At 50.9% G+C, this 18,182-nt stretch overlaps 1 protein-coding gene across 9 annotated transcripts in view; it reads left to right on the top strand.

The window, feature by feature from the left end:
* Positions 1-18,182, top strand: part of POU2F2 (POU class 2 homeobox 2) — a 45,163-nt gene that overhangs the window by 6,060 nt on the left and 20,921 nt on the right. For 5 of the 9 annotated variants that reach the window (XM_023229495.2, XM_023229496.2, XM_023229497.2 and 2 more), the window contains exons 2-5: positions 3,879-3,944; positions 4,077-4,111; positions 4,273-4,329; positions 9,073-9,189. In XM_023229495.2, the coding sequence (XP_023085263.1) occupies positions 3,879-3,944; positions 4,077-4,111; positions 4,273-4,329; positions 9,073-9,189 (275 nt within the window). Of the gene's footprint in view, positions 1-3,644; positions 3,769-3,878; positions 3,945-4,076; positions 4,112-4,272; positions 4,330-9,006; positions 9,190-18,182 lie in introns of all 9 variants that reach the window. The other 4 variants (XM_023229489.1, XM_023229494.1, XM_023229491.2 and 1 more) reach the window with 2 other exon arrangements.

Below are 18,182 nucleotides of genomic sequence, written 5' to 3' on the forward strand. Positions count from 1 at the left end.
TGAGACGGAGTCTTGCTTTGTCACTCAGGCTGTAGTGCAGTGGTGCAATCTCGGCTGACTGCCACCTGCTACCTCCACCTCCCGGGCTCAAGCGATTCTTCTACCTCAGCCTCCTGAGTAGCTGGGATTACAGGTGCACACCACCACACCCGGCTAATTTTTGTAGTTTTAGTAGAGATAGGATTTCACCATGTTGGTCAGGCTAGTCTCGAACTCCTGAACTGCTGATCTGCCCACCTCAGCCTCCTAAAGTGCTGGGATTACAGGCATGAGCCACTGCTCCCGGCCCCCTCTTCTTATAAGGATGCCAGTCAGATTGCAGTAAGGTCCACACTAATGACCTTATTTTACCTTAGTTATGTCTTTAAAGACCCTGTCTCCAAATAACAATTACATTCTGAGGTACCAGGAATTAGGACTTCAGTGTATTAATTTTGGGAGATGCAACTTAGCCCATAGCAGAGGCTAAGGATGAGTGTGGACTTGCTGGGCTGGCAGTGGTGTCTGAGGCTGCCCCGATCTGTGGGTGGGAGAGGGATGCCCAGCTAGGTAGGAGTGTGGAACCTGCACAGTCTGCTCTCTGTCAAGCAGAACCCCCAAGCAGGGGAAGATGCTCGACGTGGTTGAAGAGCACTGTGCATGAGCTGCAAGAGAAGAGCTGTACAGGGTGGTGGGCCAGCCCCTGGAGGCCAGGCCCATCAGCCTGGTTGTTTCTCCAGGAGATAGGGAGGAGCCAGGAAAGGATTGCCCTGAGGCAATGTGGACCTCCGCTGGAGGGAAGGGGGCCAGAGGAGGCTGGGGCTGCAGTTTTAGGAATGCTAGGAGGGGTGGGATTTAGGACCAGGTTAGAGTTAGTGGTTGTCTGAAGTAGGGCTAAGGTCTGGGTGAATTAGAACTAGGATCAGGCAGGATTCCCTCCTTTACTGCTCCAGAGTCAGGATACACTTGCCACCCAGCTCCCTTCTTGTCCTTCTTATATCTTGTATCAGTAGCCATTTAATGCCCTGTCCCCAGGGCCAGGAAACAGGACCTGAGCTCTGGTAGCATCCTGGGCACCTACTCCCCACCCCCACCCTAGGCAGTCTCCCTCTTTTTTTTTTATCATTAAAAATTTGAGACAGAGCTCACTCTGTTATCCAAGCTGGAGTGCAGTGGTGCAATCACGGCTCCCTGTAGCCTCAACATCCTGGGCTCAAGCGATCTTCCCATCTTAGCCTACTGAGTAGCTGGGACTGCAGGTGCCCACCACCATCATGCCCAGCCAACTTTTTTATTTTTTGGAGAGACGGGGATTTCACTGTGTTGCCCAGACTGGTCTCAGACTCCTGGCCTCAAGTTATCTACCTGCCATGGTGCAGTGTGCATTTAATGGGACTGTGTGCTGGCTTTTTTGCTTTTTAGCTTTTAAATGTTTTCTTGCTTGTTAAAACATAATGTATATAAAGTGCTCAAATTTTAAGTGTACAGCTTGATGAATTTTTGCATATGTAAGGACCCTGTAACCACCAAACAAGATCCTTTTTCACCTGCCGCAGGCTCATGCCCTTTCCCAGTCAGTACCCTCAAGGAGCTCGCACATCTGACCATGATCATCTGCTATCAGCTTGCCTGTTTTTGAATTTCCCTTAATTGGAATCATAAATTACATCTGCCTTTGTGTTTGGCATCTTTCATTCAGCCTCATGTCTCCAAGCTTTGGCCATGTATATGAAGCAGGAGTTTGTTCTTTTTCATTACTGTGGCGTATTTCATTGTATGGACATACCACATTTTGCTTATCCATTCACCTGTTGATGGCCCCTTGGGCTGTTTCCAGTTTGGGGCTGTTATGAAAAGACTGCAGAAGCATTTCTGCCTATGCCCTTTGATGGGCAGGACACGTGTTTCTTTTGGGCAGATGTCCAGGAGTGGACGTGCTGCATTGTAGGGAGAGGGCATCTTTTCAACTTTTCTGAATGGTGCTTGTATCAATTTACACTCCCACCAGCAATGCACGACCTGTCTTTTTAATTAGGAATTTAAAACTCAAGCAGCATTTCACATTGAATAATCCTCAACTGCAAGATTTCTAGACTTTTTTTTTTTTTTTTTTTTTTTTGTTGCAGTTACTGAGTTCTTCCTATTTCCTTTCCCTCACTTTAGCTCCATATTTTTTTTTTTGAGACAGGGTCTCACTCTGTCACCTAGGCGGGAGTGCAGTGGTGCAGTCACAGCTCACTGTAGCCTTGACCTCCTGGGTTCAAGCGATTCTCCTGCCTCAGCTGGGACTACAGGTGCATGCCACTGTGCCCAGCTAATTTTTGTATTTTTAGTAGAGATGGGGTTTCTCCATGTTGCCTAGGCTGATCTGGAACTCCTGGGCTCAAGAGGTCTGGCTGCCTTAGTCTCCCAAAGTGCTGGGATTGCAGGCGTGAACCACTGTGCCTGGCCTAGCTGTCTTCTTTAAGTATCTTGGTGCAGAGCACACTAGAGTTGGACAGCTCCTTTAGTAGGGGTAGAGTCATGGTTTAGGTAGGGATTTTGGAGTGAGTTGTGGGAAGAGTTTGACTCAGGGACAAGGTCTCAGTACAGTTGGCAGTCAAGGTCAGATGAAGGACTTGAACCATCTGGGCACAACTTGGGATTCAAGGTGAGTAAGTGGACTAAGGATGGGTCAGGCTGAAGCCAGATTTGTCCTGGGGTCGAGGACCAGGAAGGATTGGATTCAGTTTCAGGATGAGCTTGGGCGAGGGGACTGTTGAGATGGCTAGAAGTCAGGACTGGGGGCCATTAGACTAGAGTGGATCTGATTAGAAGTAGGAGCCCTGGAGTCATGAAGACCAGGGGTCCAGTCAGGGCATGTCTACTGTCTTGCCGTGTTTTTGGGGAGGTGACATCCTTTCTTGGAGCCTCAGTTTCCTCCTCTGTAAAATGTGGTAATATTAGCACTAACCACTAATGTGAGGTGTGAGTCATATCTAGCTCTGTGCTTGGCACTGGTGAGCACTCGCCTTTCTGTGAAAAGTATTGGAGCATTTTGAGGACAGACATTTGTCTCCGTGGGTTTATGTCTCCTGGTGCCCAGCTTGCTGCCTGCCATCCTCCCTTGGCTGCCTCCTTTCATTTCCTGGGCCTACGGAGCCCGGGGGTTGTATTACAGGGGTGGACTTGAGGCTGCAGCTGGGGTTCAAGCCTGAAGTCCCAGATCAGGTTTCGACTGGAGGACAAGCTCAGGGGTAGAGCTGAATGGGGCTGGGGTGACAGAGGATCAGGGTGGGTCTGCTAGGCCGGTGTGCTAAACATAAGAAGAAAGGCCAGGTGGGAGTGAGATGTGGACGGGGAAAGTGGTGGGGTGGGGAGAGGGCCAGAGGGCGGCTGAATCACACACACACAGAGATCTGACAACTGCCTCCTTTGGGGACGCTGCAGCCCCATCACATCTCTGAGGCCCCACTCAGAGTGGAAAACATGTCTCACCCGAAACCTGGTAGGGCAGGACGGGAGCCTGGGCGGCCCGCCGCAGGAGGAGGCCCAAGGCTGCTCTCCCTCCTTTGGGACGTCACCAGCCTCCTCCTGGGCAGCTGATACCTTCTCACGACCACCTTCCACCTCCTGCCCTGCCCTATACTGCACTGTGGATAACACCCCTCTGTCACTTTCTGGAGGAGTAAAAGGATAAGGCAGGATCCCCCAAGGCCTGAGGGCTGTGTCTCATCTTGCCAGAGGAGGGCAGAGGCCTGGAACGGAGGACATGTGTCTTGGGAAGAGACACTTCCAAGGTGGCTGGGGGTAAGGGGGGAATTTTGGGGAAAGGCTTGGGGAGTGTGGTGGAACGGGGGCCCGAGAGCCCTCCTGACTTCCCCTCCTTCACCCCACTTCCATTCCTCCTCTGTCCCCAGAAATAAGAATGTCTAAGCCCCTGGAGGCCGAGAAGCAAGGTCTGGACTCCCCATCAGAGCACACAGGTGGGTGGGCAGGGAGCAGGGGGGCAGGGGTCACCGTGGGCAGGGGAAGTGGGGCAGATGGGAAGAGGGCTGGGAGGGGATAGGTGTGGTGGGGGTGGCTGATGACAGCACATCCTTTCCCTCTCTTTGCAGACACTGAAAGAAATGGACCAGACACTAATCATCAGGTTAGGAGGGAGTGGATAAATGGGAGGGGATGGGGAGGAATGGGGAGAGGGGTTCAGAGGGGGCTGTGTGCCACCTGTGGTAGGAGGACAGGGAGCTGGTGTGGTCAGAAGCTGCTTCACTGCACTATTCCCATCCCCTTGCCCCTACTTTCTCTTTGCAGAACCCCCAGAATAAGACCTCCCCATTCTCTGTGTCCCCAACTGGCCCCAGCACAAAGGTAAGCACCTGTCGGAACAGCCAGGGATGCGGGCAGCGCTTGGAAGAGGGTCCTCAGGAGGCCTGCCTCAGTCCCAGGGCTGAGAGAGCACTGAGCCTTGTACCTTGGTAACGAGGTTCCTCCCGCCCCTTCTCACTCTTGGGCTCCCACCCCAGGCCTGTGACTCACGCAGGCTCCTTCCCCTTCCCTAGGGGGTGGGGGTGGCCAGGGAAATCCCCCCCAGAGCCCCAGGGCGATGAACAACAGGAAGCCAAAGGCCCGCCCCCATCCCAACTTCCCTGACCCAACAGGGGCCTGCACCACCCCCTGTCCCCCAATATACACATTTAGTGGCCAGCTGAGGTGGGGGTGGGGGGCTGGCACCAGTTGAGGATAGCTGTAGGGATGCAGGAGGAGAGAATGACAGGGAGGCCGGAAGCAGCCAGGCAGTGCAAATTCCACATCCAGATGGGGCCCTGTGCCTGGCATTCTGGGCTTCTTGGGGTTTGCTTGGGCCCCAGTCTCCACCCTCCATCCTGGTCCAGGGGTAGCAGGCAGGTCCAGAGGCTTGAAGGTAGCACTGGACGTGGGGGCAGAGAAGGTGTGAGCAGGACTCCAGACCCTGACCAGCGGTGGCTGAGGGATGGGGTGGGAGGCTGGGAACTGCTCCCCACCCTGCTACAGCTTTGCTCTGTGACCATGGGAAAGTCACTTCCCCTCTCTGGGCCTCTCAGTTTCCTCTTCGGTATCATTGGTCGGGGGGAGGGGGCAGTCGGATGGGATGGCCTCTGTGGTTGCCTCCATGTCTGGTGTACCCCCCTGCCACCGTGAGAGGGAAGGACAAAAGTGCTTTGTGAACGGGTGTCCTGCTTCTGTGCTGAGCGCTTTGAACGGGATCCAGGGGAGACGGGCTCTCGATCTTGACCTCCTTGACCCTCTGATGGCAGGTTTGGCTCTTGCCTTAGCCCTCAGAGCAGAGCGTCTATCCATTGCCCCCACCTTGTCCTCAGTTGAATCAGATCTTTGCAGTCTGTTCTCAGACTGGCAGCAGGCTTCCTTCTTTTGGGGATGCCAGTGGGACCAAGGGAAAGGTTTCTCCCTCCCCTTTCTGGCCTCGGGCTCTGTCCACAACTCGCCCTGTTTCTCTGGCCGTTGCCGCTCAACTTCTCTCCATCTCTTCTGTGTCAGTCTTTCCCTAACTGAAGTGATTCATGTGCTCCTGTCACGGTCTCAGGCATAAGACCACTGTGTGCAACTATTTACATATAATTTTGTTAATTGGCTCAATTTTTAAAAAAAACACCTTATTATGGAAAATGTGAAGTGGATACAGAAATAGGGAGAAGGGTATAATGAAAATAAACCCCCTAGATAGCCATCAATCAGCTTCAACAATTACCAGCTCATGAACTGGCTTGCTTTTCGACAGCTTTTTAAATAAATGTTTTTTAAATGGAAATTTCACAAATGGAAAACCAGAATCACTTTCCACGGAAATAAATACGATGATTATTAAAATTTACCCAGAGTCTCTTGTGTGCCGAAGGGTCTAAACCTCAGAGGCCTGTTCTCTGCTTATTAAAAGAGGAGATTAGGGCTGGGTACGGTGGCTCACGCCTGTATTCCCAACACTTCGGGAGACAAAGCGGGCGGACTGAGGTCAGGAGCTTGAGACCAGCCTGGCCAACATGATGAAACTTCAACTCTACTAAAAATACAAAAATTAGCTGGGCATGGTGGTGAGTGCCCGTAATCCCAGCTACTTGGGAGGCTGAGGCATTGTGCAGAATTGCTTGTGCCCAGGAGGTAGAGGTTGCAGTGAGCCGAAATCCCACCACTGCACTCCAGCCTGGGCAACAGGGGGAGACCCCACCCCAAAAAAAAAAAAGTGATTAGGCCAGGTGCAGTGGCTCAAGCCTGTAGTCCTAACACTTTGGGAGGCCAAGGTGGGTAGACTGCTTGAGCTCAGGAGTTCTCAAGACCAGCCTTGTCAACATAGTGAGACCCTGTCTCTACAGAAAATACAAAAATTAGCTGGGTATGCACGCCTGTAGTCCCAGCTACTTAAGACTGAGGCAGGAGGATCGCTTGAGTCTGGGAAGTCGAGGCTGCAGTGAGCCCTGATGGTGCCAGTGCACTCTAGCTTGGGTGACACAGCAAGACCCTGTCTCAAAAAAAAATTAAATTAAATTAAAAGTGGAGATTAGCTAGTATTGGAGAGATGGTAAAGACATTCAAGCACCAGTCAGAGACTGTAAGATAACCAGAAACAATGAAAAAGCACTGAAAAGGGAATAGTGTACTCACCATAGCATTCAACATTATTTTTAAAAAACTTTTTTTTTTTTTTTTTTTTTGGGACGGAGTCTTGCACTGTCACTCAGGCTGGAGTGCAATGGCGTGATCTTGGCTCACTGCAACCTCCGCCTCCTGGGTTCAAGCGATTTTTGAGTCGGAGTCTTGCTCTGTTGCCCAGGCTGGAGTGCAGTGGCGCAATCTCGGCTCACTGCACCTCCACCTCCCGGGTTCAAGTGATTGTCTTGCCTCAGCTTCCCGAGTTGCTGGGATAACAGGTGTGTGCCACCATGCCTGGCTAATTTTTGTATTTTTAGTAGAGACTGGGTTTCACCATGTTGGCCAGGCTGGTCTTGAACTCCTGACCTCAAGTGATGCTCCTGCCTCAGCCTCCTAAAGTGCTGAGATTAAGGGGTGAGCCACCACGCTCAACCTGTTTTTTAAAAAACTTTGTATTAAAATATGATATACATAAAAAACACACATTGATCTTCAATGTATGACTCTGCGAACTTTCAGAAACTTAGCACACCCATGTCACTAGCACCAGATCAAGAAGCAGAGCACGAACAACCTTCCAGAGGTCCTTAATGCCCCTGCTAGGGATAGCCACTACTCTGACTTCTCATACTCAGTGTCATTTCATGCTGCATCTCTGCAGCACTTTCTTTTTTTTTAACCTCTCTCTCTCTCTTTTTTTTTTAAGAGACAGTGTCTTGCTCTGTTGCCCAGGCTAGTCTCAAATTCCTGGCCTCAAGCAATCCTCCTGCCTCAGCCTCCCAAAATGCTGGGATTACACCACACTTGGCCTCTGTAGCTCTTAAACTTTCTAATGCTTATATTCCTTAATTTGGGACATGCCATTCACTGTCTGTTATTTGGCCTTTCCTTGGCCTCTGTTTGTCTGTGTCCACATTTCAAATATCACCCCCCTACCAACACGCTGTGTCATTTTGCCCAAGTTGCTTTCCCTCTCTGGACTTCCTTTTACAAAATGGTGTTGGGCTATCAGGCTGAAGGATGATCCCATTGTCCACTTTAGGCCTGAGGGTATGTAATCCATCAGGCCATGCCTTCTCCCACCACTGTGTGTGCTTCAGCCAATAGGCCTTTCAGCCAACAACTGCTGTTGTCTGGCTTTTTACCTAGGAGCAGAAGAGGCCAGGGTGGCTCTGTGCTGGTCGTCTGTTCTGTGTGTATGGTGCAAGATGTGTCCATATTCATATTCAGAGAGACATGGAGAGGCTTTGTGGACCACAGGGGTGGAGGCTGAAGCCTGGCATTTCCTGGGCCACATCTGGCTTGTCCACAGTACAGGACAAACGCTGTGCTTTGCTTATTCTGCCAGTATATTTGTTCTAGATTTTGAAAAGAGTGGCGAGCCAGATAAGACTTCCACTCAGGCAGGCACTCTCTCCAGCCCACCTCCATCCACCCCTACTCCTGTCATTCATTTGTGCTCATTTCTGTGAGCTGCTGAGTTTGTAGCCCAGGTTCCAAGGTGGTGGTTTTTCTTATACCTGAAAACCTTTTCTTCCAACAAAGTCTTACTTCATTGGACAAATAAGAGATGCACCTGGCTAGGTGCAGTGGCTTATGCCTGTTATCCCAACATTTTGGGAGGCCAAGGCAGGAGGATCGCTTGAGCCTAGGAGTTCAAGACCAGCCTGGGCTACATAGTGATACCCTGTCTCTACAGAAAAATTTAAAAATTAGCCAGGTGTGGTGGCAGGCACCTGTAGTCTCAGCTACTCGGGAGGCTGAGGTGGGAGGATTGCTTGAACCTGCGAGGTAGAAGCTGCAGTGAGCTGTGATCATGCCACTGTACTCCAACTTGGGCAACAGACCAAGATCTTGTCTCAGAAAAAAAAAGAAAAGAAAAGAAAAGAGAAAAAAGCAAGAGAGATGCACCTCTGTGTGATACAGATGAAGGGTGTAGGACCCAGAACCCGCTTATTTGAGTGCCCTGGTGCCTAGTGGGTATCTTTTCCTTTTTCTCTATTTTTTTTTTTTTTTTTAGAGATGGGGTTTCACTGTGTTGGCCAGGCTGGTTTTGAACTCCTGACCTTAAGTGATCTACCCACCTCAACCTCCCAAAGTGCTAAGGTTACAGGTGTGAGCCACCATGCCCGGCCACTATTTTCCGTTTTACAGACAGGGAAACTGACTCTCAGGAGTGGAAAAGCGCTCTGCAAAAGGGACTTCTCCTGTAGGGAGTTTGGGTGCAGGTGTTGTGTTAGCCCTATCTGATTGATGAGGAAACTGAGGCCAGAGGAGTGGTTTGAAGCTCCCAGTGGTCAGTGCAGGACCACAGGCCACACCCTCATATCCACACCCCAGTCTGCTCCTCCTGTGCCAGCCTGATTGCCATTGCCACACATGTGCCCTCTCTTTGGTTCACAGGTGGGCATTCTCTCTGGCCTCCACTTAACATTCTGGGGTCCCGGACCCTGCCTCTCTCCCCCCCAGATCAAGGCTGAAGACCCCAGTGGCGATTCAGCCCCAGCAGCACCCCTGCCCCCCCAGCCGACCCAGCCTCATCTGCCCCAGGCCCAACTCATGTTGACGGGCAGCCAGTTAGCTGGGGTAAGTACTCGGGGAAGGATGGGGACGAGCGGACAAACCAGCCACCCCTCATCTGTTACAGGGCTAGTGGATGAACTGTTCCACCAAGGCCATGGCCACTCTCTCACGCCTGCCTCCTGCCCTCTTCTGTCCTCCAGGAGGTCTTGTCCCCTTACTTGCTTGGCTTAGGCACTAACCCCTCTCTGCCTTCTCTGCTCCTCTTCAACCCTCTGCTCCAACTCCTGCTGTCCCTGACACCCCACAGCTCACGGCACTGATGCCAGCTCAGCAGCAGCTCCTCCTGCAGCAAGCCCAGGCCCAGCTCCTGGCCGCCGCCGTGCAGCAGTCCAGTGCCGCCGCTGCTGCTAACGCCGCTGCCGCCGCCGCCGCCTCCGCCTCCTCCTCTACTTCCTCCTCCTCCTCCTCCTCTGCCTCCTCCTCGACCTCGCAGCCCCCAGCTTCTTCTGGGGGGGGTGACCTGCCACCACCACAGCCTGCCAGCCAGCCCCCTGGGACCCCACAGCTCACCTTGTCCCAACCCATCCAGCTCACAGCACAGGTAAGGGCAGCCACTGGGGACCAGGCTCCCTGCAGCGAAGGACATGCAGAAACAGTGAGTGTGCGGGAAGGGGCTGACTGGTCCACATGGACAGTTCTGACCACCAGCCACATGCCAGGCAGTTCCTAGCAACCCTAGGAAGCTTTGGGAGATGTTGCTGTCCCATCTTACAGTAGGGTAAAGTGAGGCTCACAGAAAGGAATATCCCACATCATAATCCTTCCTCTAGTGGTGTGTCGGGGGCAGTGCTTGCTATGCATCTCGCTGGGAGTTCACAGCCTCCTGGGAGGTTGCGATTGTTGTCCTCAACTTGCAGGTAAGGAAACCAGGAGTCACTCCCGTGAATGGTACCATGTGGATACAAAACAAAAGGCTGAGAATAAGAATGAGTGCCCTACCCTCATCGTGTCCCCTGGCTCATCCAACAAGATGCTCTTTCTAAAAAAGGGGCCCGTGATCTATGAGTTAGGAGGTTCTGCATCACCTGCCCGACTCTGGAGCTTTTGCTAGTCCATAGTTAATCATGAATTAGTGGCTGTCTCAGTTTCCTAGGGCTGCCATAACATAATACCACCAACTGGGTGTCTTAAGACAACAGAAACATTGTCGCCAATCACAAGTCCAAACTCAAGGTGTCGGCAGGGCCGTGCTCTCTCTGAAGGCTTCCAGGGAGAATCCATCCTTGACTCTTCTGGCTTCCGATGATGCTGTCAGTCCTTGGTGTTCCGTAGCTTAGTAGATGGTTGACTCCGATCTCTGCCTCCTCTGTTGTCACATGGCCATCTTCTCTCTGTGCACCTGTCTCTGTATTCAAATTTTTCTTTCTTGTAGGGACACTAGTCATTAGTTTAGGGCCCACCCCGATGACCTCGTTTTAACTTGGTTACATCTGCAACCCTATTTCCAAATAAAGTCACATTTACAGGTACCAGGAGTGAAGACTTCCACATATCTTTTTGGGGACACAATTTAACCCCTAACAGTGGCCAGTAGAGTTCCCATAAGGACAGCCAGGGGAGCAGAGTGGGAGCTGAGTAGGCTTCCTCTTCCGAAGGGCAGCTGTCTCCAGCCCACTCCTGTCCACCCCTTCCCACGTCACCCATTCATGTTGTCTGTCTGGTTTCCACAAGCCTTAGAGTTGTGGCCACATTTCAGGGCAGTGAAGGTCCTGGGAAGCCCTACAGCAAAGCCACCTGTTAAACTTCCCTCAGCCTAGCGTTTCCCTCAATGACTGCTCCACAAAAGGCTTTTCTCTCACTCCATCCAACTGCTTCCACAGAACCCTAGATATAGATGCTGTCCATGCAGGGAGCTGTCCAGCCCTGGTGAGGCTGTTCCCTTGATACGGTTCACCCCAATAATGGCCCGTTCCATTCTTGACCAATGCTTCCATGTGGGACTTTCCTTAAAGCTGAGCTGATACCTGCCTCCTTAGAACTTCCTTCCTCTGGACCTGGTTCTTTAGAGACACTCTGTAAACTGGGCCCATGGCTCCATGATGGCTCTTGTACATGTAGCCTTTTTTTTTTTTTTTTCCAAATGAGATGAGGTCTTGCTTTGTTGCCCAGGCTGGAGTGCAGTGGTGTGATTATGGCTCACTGCAGCCTCATCGTCTTTGGGCTCAAGTAATCCTCCCACTCAGCCTCCTGAGTAGTTGGGACTACAAGTGCATGCCACCACACCCAACTGATTTTTTTATATATACATATTTTTCTGTAGAGACAGGGTTTTGCCATGTTGCCCAGGCTGGTCTTAAACTCCTGAGCTCAAGCGATCTGCCCGCCTTGACTTCTCAAAGTGCTGGGATTACAGGCATGAGCCATGGTGCCCGGCCCAAACGCAGCCTTTCAATACCTGACTCTCCAAGTAACAGTAACTTAGTCTGTTGGGTGCCACCTTTGTTCCAGGCACCATGCCAGTGGTGGCCTCTTTGCACCCATGAATACTCCCCACAGCTGCGGCTCCAAGGGGCAAAGTGACCTGCCCCAGATTATGCTGTGAGCAGGAGTGGCAGAGCCGGCCTGGAAGTCCAGGGCTCTAACCACATGATCCGCGGCTGCTGCTTTTAGCTGTCCTTCACGGAACATGGTTTCTAGCCCCTCCCACCCCGGCCACCAGAGACTCCAGCAGCAGGTGTTCCATTTGCCTCATAGCATAGACAACCCTTTACTGAGCAATGCCAAGGGCTTGGGGCTCTTCACTGGGGCTGGGCTCTTTCACATCTCAGTGGCCCTGCTCTTGTTCTGTCTTTTCTGTGGAAGTCTGCTCCCTTCCTTTACCTGGACAGTTCCTCTTCATCTAAGCCCCAACCCAGGAGTCCACACCTCTAGGAAGTCATGATGACTTCCCTCCCTCCAGCTGTGCCTGCATCTGTCTGAGGAAATATCAGTTGAAGGAACAAAGACTAGAGGATAGAAGGCGGAACAGGGCAGCCTAGCACAGACTCAGCCAGGCCACCACCTCTGTAAGCAGCAGACATTCTTGCCTACGCACTCCTAGAGCCACCTCCCCCAGCTCCCCAGGGACCCAGCAGCAGCATGCTGAGCCTCCACCACCTGCGGTCCAGCCCAGGCCCTGACCGTCAAGGTCTCCTTAAACCCCTTCTTCTTTCCTCTCACTCCTCCTTCCCCAGCTCCCCTCAGCTCAGATCTTTCCCTTTCTGTCCTCAACAAGTGCGAAGCTGGGCCAAGTTTGTTTTCTGGGAATTCTTTCTCAAAAACTGAGTTGCCCTTTGACATCATTTCTACAACGGCACCTCCTATGGGCACCATGCCGGGCCCAGGCTTCAGAGGGACCAGCTCTTCCTGACTTACCTACCCACTGCTCCAGCCTTCCCCGGCTCCTAGGCTTGGATGGCTCTCCCGGGGTGCATCTCATGCCCTCCACCCCCCAGTCCACTTCTCATGCCTGCTAAGCTCTGATCCTGCAGTCATTCCACAAACATTTCCTGGCCTCCTGTGTGTCAGACCATGGCAGGAAGCTGAAGACTTAGGAGTGAGTCACAGCCATCCTTGCCCCTGAGGGGCTCCCCGTCCTGCAGTAGAGCAAGCACGTCAGTGAGCCACTAAGAAATGTTCCACTTGAAGGATACTAAGAAGCCCAGGAAAGAGTAAAAAACACTCATAAATGCTGTCCCTTTGAAATTATATAAAGTACCAAGGAAAAGTCCCCCTTCCATCCCTCTGATGTCAGCTTCCAGAGTAATGCTGATTAAACAGTTTGGCAGGATCCTTCCCTGCAATCTCCTAGCTTGTACAGATGAAGGGGCAATTATAATACAGTTTTATAATTTGTCTGTCCATTGCTCAGTGTGATGTCTTCTACTGAGGGGGCTGTGTGGATATTTACCGAATCAATGAGGGATGTTTTGCAGCAGATTTTCAGTCAAGGGTAGGAAAGATATCTCTCCAGGGAATTATTTCAGAATGTCTAGGGTAAGGGCAGGCATTGATTGAAAACTTACGTTAACAGTTAAAACATCATTTTTTATTGGAGAGTAGGGGGAAAAAATCTTATTTTCCTAATAGGACAATGGCAAATAAAGCTTGACAAAATCGTTTAGGCTGCTAGGACCTAGCGAGTGAGTTTCCCAAAGAAACCAACTGAGTGTGATGGGAATATGGGAAAAGAAATGGGATGTGTGTCTGAGGGAATCAGGACCCACATCTGTCCAGGCTTTCAGGACGAGGTGGGATCTGAACTCAGGGGAATGGGAAGGAGTTTGCTGGGAAGGGGCTTCCAGGCCGTGGGAATGGCAAGTGCAAAGTGAGAAAGCAGGGCAGGCTGCAGCGGCACAAATAGGGATGGATGAACTGGGAGGGAGGAGCCAAAGCCCAAGTCCAGGTGGCTGAAGAAGACTCAGGAATATTTGGCTCAGGTCACTGAAAAGGCCTGGCCTGGAATATCAGGCCCAGCTTCAGGGGTCTGTCTCCCTGTTTCATTGTAGGGCAGGCATAATCGGTGTCAGCATTTCCAGATTTGCAGCTATCCTGCCCAGGGAGATAAAACACGTCCCCTGGGTTGGGTGGGGTGGCTCAGGCCTGTAATCCCAGCACTCTGGGAGGCCAAGGTGGGCGGATCACTTGAGGTCAGGAGTTCAAGACCAGTCTGGTCAACATGGTAAAACCCTGTCTCTACTAAAAGTGCAAAAATTAGCCGGCCATGGTGGCATGCACCTGTAATCCTAGCTACTTGGGTGGCTGAGGCAAGAGAATTGCTTGAACCCAGAAGGTGGAGGCTGCAGTGGGCCAAGATCGTGCCACTGTGCTCCAGCCTGGGCAACAGAGTGAGCCTCTGTTTCAATAAAACAAACAAACAAAAACACGTCACCTGGCTAGGTTTGAGTCCTTGCCCTCAACCCCAGAGAAGGCAAGTTCAGCCCTACCTGGACATCGTGACTTGAGGATGGGAAAGTGTAACCCCCGAAAGAGATGGGTTCTGTTGCTTGAGTAAGTTGAAGAAAGGGCAGTGGATACCAGGCCAGTCAAAACTGCCCACCTGGAGGTGTGTGGTCAGTTCATCCACAGGGCCTTGGAGTACAGGAGCCTGGCCCAGGCATGCCAGTTGCTCCTACTGGTTCTGGGGTTGGGATCTGCTGTTGCCTGTCTGTCCTGGAATTTTAGGATAAGGTTGCATGTGATATAACATGCAGTCCATATGTAAGTTTTTTTTTGTTGTTTTTGTTTTTCTCCCTGTTGAATCATTCTCCATTTATGGTGTTCTGCCCTGATCTCCACAACTTCCTGGGTTCCATGTCACAGGACCAACCGCTGGGGGTCCAGAGAAGAGCCCACACTGGAGAATGGCCACCTCCTCCACCCCTACTCTCATCTTTAGAGCTTGCCCTAGTGGAGTGACTGTACTAATCATAGAATGGACTGCAGGGGATAGGAGTAGATATGAGAACCCAGTAGGAAGTCCTTGAAGGCATACAGATGGGACATGAGGGTGGCTTGAGCCAGGAGGGTGAGGATGGGTGTCCTGGTTGCTATTTGTATTGATTGGATAGGTCAAGGATGACTCCTAGGATTTTGGCTTCAGCAGCTGGGTGGTGATGACGTGGTTTCCTGAGTTGGGGAAGACGGGAGGAGTGGGATGTTTTGGAAAGCTGGGGTAGGGAGCCAGCAGTTTCATTTTGGACATGTTAGTGTTTGGAGAGTCTATTAATCATCCACATGAGGACACCAACTAAGCAGATGCATATTTGAGGCTGAAGCTCAGCAGAGTATCTGGACAGGAGCTGGAAGTCGTTAGTTGTCTGGAAGAGAATGAACTTGGCCAGGCACAGTGGCTTATGCCTATAATGCGAACACTTTAGGAGGCCAAAGCAGGAGGATGGCTTGAGGCGAGTTCGAGACCAGCCTGGGCAACATAGTGAGACCCCATCTCTAAAAAATAAATAAATAAATAACCAGGTGTGGTGATGCATGCCCATAGCCCCCAGGCTACTTGAGAGGGTGAGGCAGGAGGATCACTTGAGCATGGGAGGTCAAGATGGCAGTGAGCTATGATTACAACATGACACTCCAGCCGGGGAGACAGAGTAAGACTCTGTCTCCAAAAAAAGAAAGAAAAGGAAGGAAGGACAGATGGACAGATGGAAGGAAGGAAGGACTCAGCCAGATTGGGTTCCCACCCTCAAGAGCTCACAGTCAAGTGTGGTGACATGAGGTGGGCAATGGTAGCAAATGCTCATTTTGAGGGATATGTTGTAATTTCCAAAATGCTTTCTAGATATTATTACTCAGGCCTCAGAACAACCCAATGAAGCATTAGACATTATTATCCCCATTTTACAGATAAGAAAACTGAGGCCCTGAGAAATGACTCAGTCACAATGACTGCCATTTATGAAGGACCAATTAAGTGAACAGGAATCAGGCTAAACATTCACACATATTGTCTCATTTAATTCCTTTAACAGCTCCATGAAGTAAGACTTATTGTGGTGTCACCTTAGGAAACTGAGTCTTAAAGAGGGTAAAGAACTGCCTGAGGTGTGTGAGGGGCAGTCAGGATTCTGGGCTCCAAGGCCCAGGTCTCTGCATAACACTTTGCATTGTGATCCTATACAGTTAAGGAGGCTGAGGCCCAGAGGGAAAGTGGCTTCCCCCAGGTACACAGCAAGAAGCAGGTGACAGGGCCAAGGCTCAAACCCCTGAGTTTCCAAGCTGGAAGGGACCCTTGCACCCCACTAGTCTAACCTTCCCCTAGGTTAGGCGTTTCCTTGTCACTGTTGTTGCCAGGTGAGGATTTTCACCCAGGTGGCTTCCATGGCAGGCACCCCTCCCTTCCCAGGCAGTGCGTCCCACCACCCGACAGACTGAGATTACTCAGAGTGTCAGAAAGCCTGACCTCATTTTAATTTTAAGTATTATTTTATTTATGCAGTTATTTATTTTTTTAGAGACGAGGTCTTGCTCTATTGCCATCATAACTCACTGCAACCTCAACCTCCTGGCTGAAGCAATCCTCCCACCTCAGCCTCCCGAGTAGCTGAGACTACAGGCATGCACCATCATATCTGGATAAGTTTAAAAAAATTTTTTTTTTGTTGGTGGAGATGGGGTTTCACTATGTTGCCCAGCTGGTCTTAAACTTGGGGCCTCAAGTGATCCTCCCACCTCAGCCTCCCAAAGTACAGACATTATAAGCGTGAGTCACTGCACCCGGCTGAGTTTTAGTTTATTTTTTAATTAGCAAATAATCATTGTATATATCTATGGGGTAAAATATGATGTTTTGAGACATGTATACATTGTGGAATGATCAAATCAGGCTAATTAGCATACCTATCACCTCAAATATTTATCATTTCCTCATGGTGAAAACATTTAAAATACACTTCTTGCCAGACACAGTGGCGCACTGTAATCCCAGCTACTTGGGAGTCTGAAGCGGGAGGATGGCCTGAGCCCAGGAGTTCAAGGCTGCAGTGAGCTATAATCATGCACTGCACTCCAGCCTGGGTGACAGAGCAAGACCCTGTCTCTTAAAAACAAAAACTTAAACTCTCTCTTTGATATTTTGAAATATACAGTACATTATTAGCAGTAGTCACTGTGCAATAGAACACAGAATGTATTCCTGTATCTCACTGAAACTCCGTGTGCGTTGTCTGCCTTCCCTTTCCCCATCCATCCTCCCCTCCTCATTTTGAACACAATCTATCACGATATAGTTTACATAGTTCCCAGACCCCACTCATTCCTGTTCTCCCCTACTCTGGACTTAACTTGTCCTAGAGAGGGAAGGTCCAGAACTGGTCACAGTTTGCCATATCAGGGATGGCAAAGGAATGTCAACTCGTGCACGAACACCATTCCAGTCATGGTGACTGCCAAAGCTTGTGTGGAGACCCCTAATGGGGGTGCGAGAGGCCACGGGGGATGGGCCGTCTGCCTTGTGCACTGGAGTGAGGTGCAGCACCTGGGCCGTTGCAGCCGGCCGGCTCTGGGGCCCAGCCTCCTCAAGTTCACTGTTATGGCTTTCTCTTTCCCCGCTAGGTGGAACTGAGCCCAGGTGGGAAAGTGGGCAATTCACCCATGTATCCTGTAATCCACATATCCATCTTTCTGTCCCCATTCATAGCCAAAGTCCCAGCTATGGCAGAGTACTGCCAGTCTGTCCTGAGGTTTCATCTCATTCATTCATTGAAATGTATTGATCACCCATGAGGCTCCTGCACTGGGAGGGTGATCAAAATACAGCAATAAGTAAGAATCGGTACCGTCCCTTCTCAGCTTTCATGGACATGCTAGCTCTTGTGCTAGGCTTCCTTAAAGCTTAGGGACAGAGCAGCTGATCCATGAAATAAGACAGCAAGGGTCTTTTCTCTGGCCTGTCTCCACTTACTATAACTTCTCCACCATCTGACTCGGACGTAACACGCCCCCAAGTGGCTTCAGATGGCCATGCTGCCGCTAGATTGTGGAGAAATGGCGCCTCCTACCGGCTTACCCCAGTCCTGAGCCAACTTACTGTTCCTGTTCACCCAGAATCTTGTCTTCTCCCCTTCCTTCCTTCCTTCCTTCCTTCCTTCCTTCCTTCCTTCCTTCCTTCCTTCCTCCCTCCCTCCCTCCCTCCCTTCTTTCTTTCTCTCTTTCTTTCATTTCTTTTCTTTGTTTTGTTTTGAGACAGGGTCTCGCTGTGTCACCCAGGCTGGAGTGCAGTGGCATGACCATGGCTCACTGCAGCCTCGACCTCCCAGGCTCAGGCCATCCTCCCACCTCAGTCTCCCAGGTAGTTGGGACTACAGGCACGTGTTCCCATGCCTGGATTTTTTGTAGAGACCCCGTCATGTTGCCCAGTCTGGTCTGAAACTCCTGAGCTCAAGCAATCCACCTGTCTCAGCCTCCCAAAGTGCTGGGACTACAGGTGTGAGCCACCATGACCCACCAGCTTTCTCCCCTTCTTTCATTCCTTTAGTTGGCAAATATTTAGTGAATATCACCAT

The sequence above is a fragment of the Piliocolobus tephrosceles genome, chromosome 21, assembly GCF_002776525.5.
Source record: "Piliocolobus tephrosceles isolate RC106 chromosome 21, ASM277652v3, whole genome shotgun sequence".
Taxonomy (NCBI): Eukaryota; Metazoa; Chordata; class Mammalia; order Primates; family Cercopithecidae; genus Piliocolobus; species Piliocolobus tephrosceles.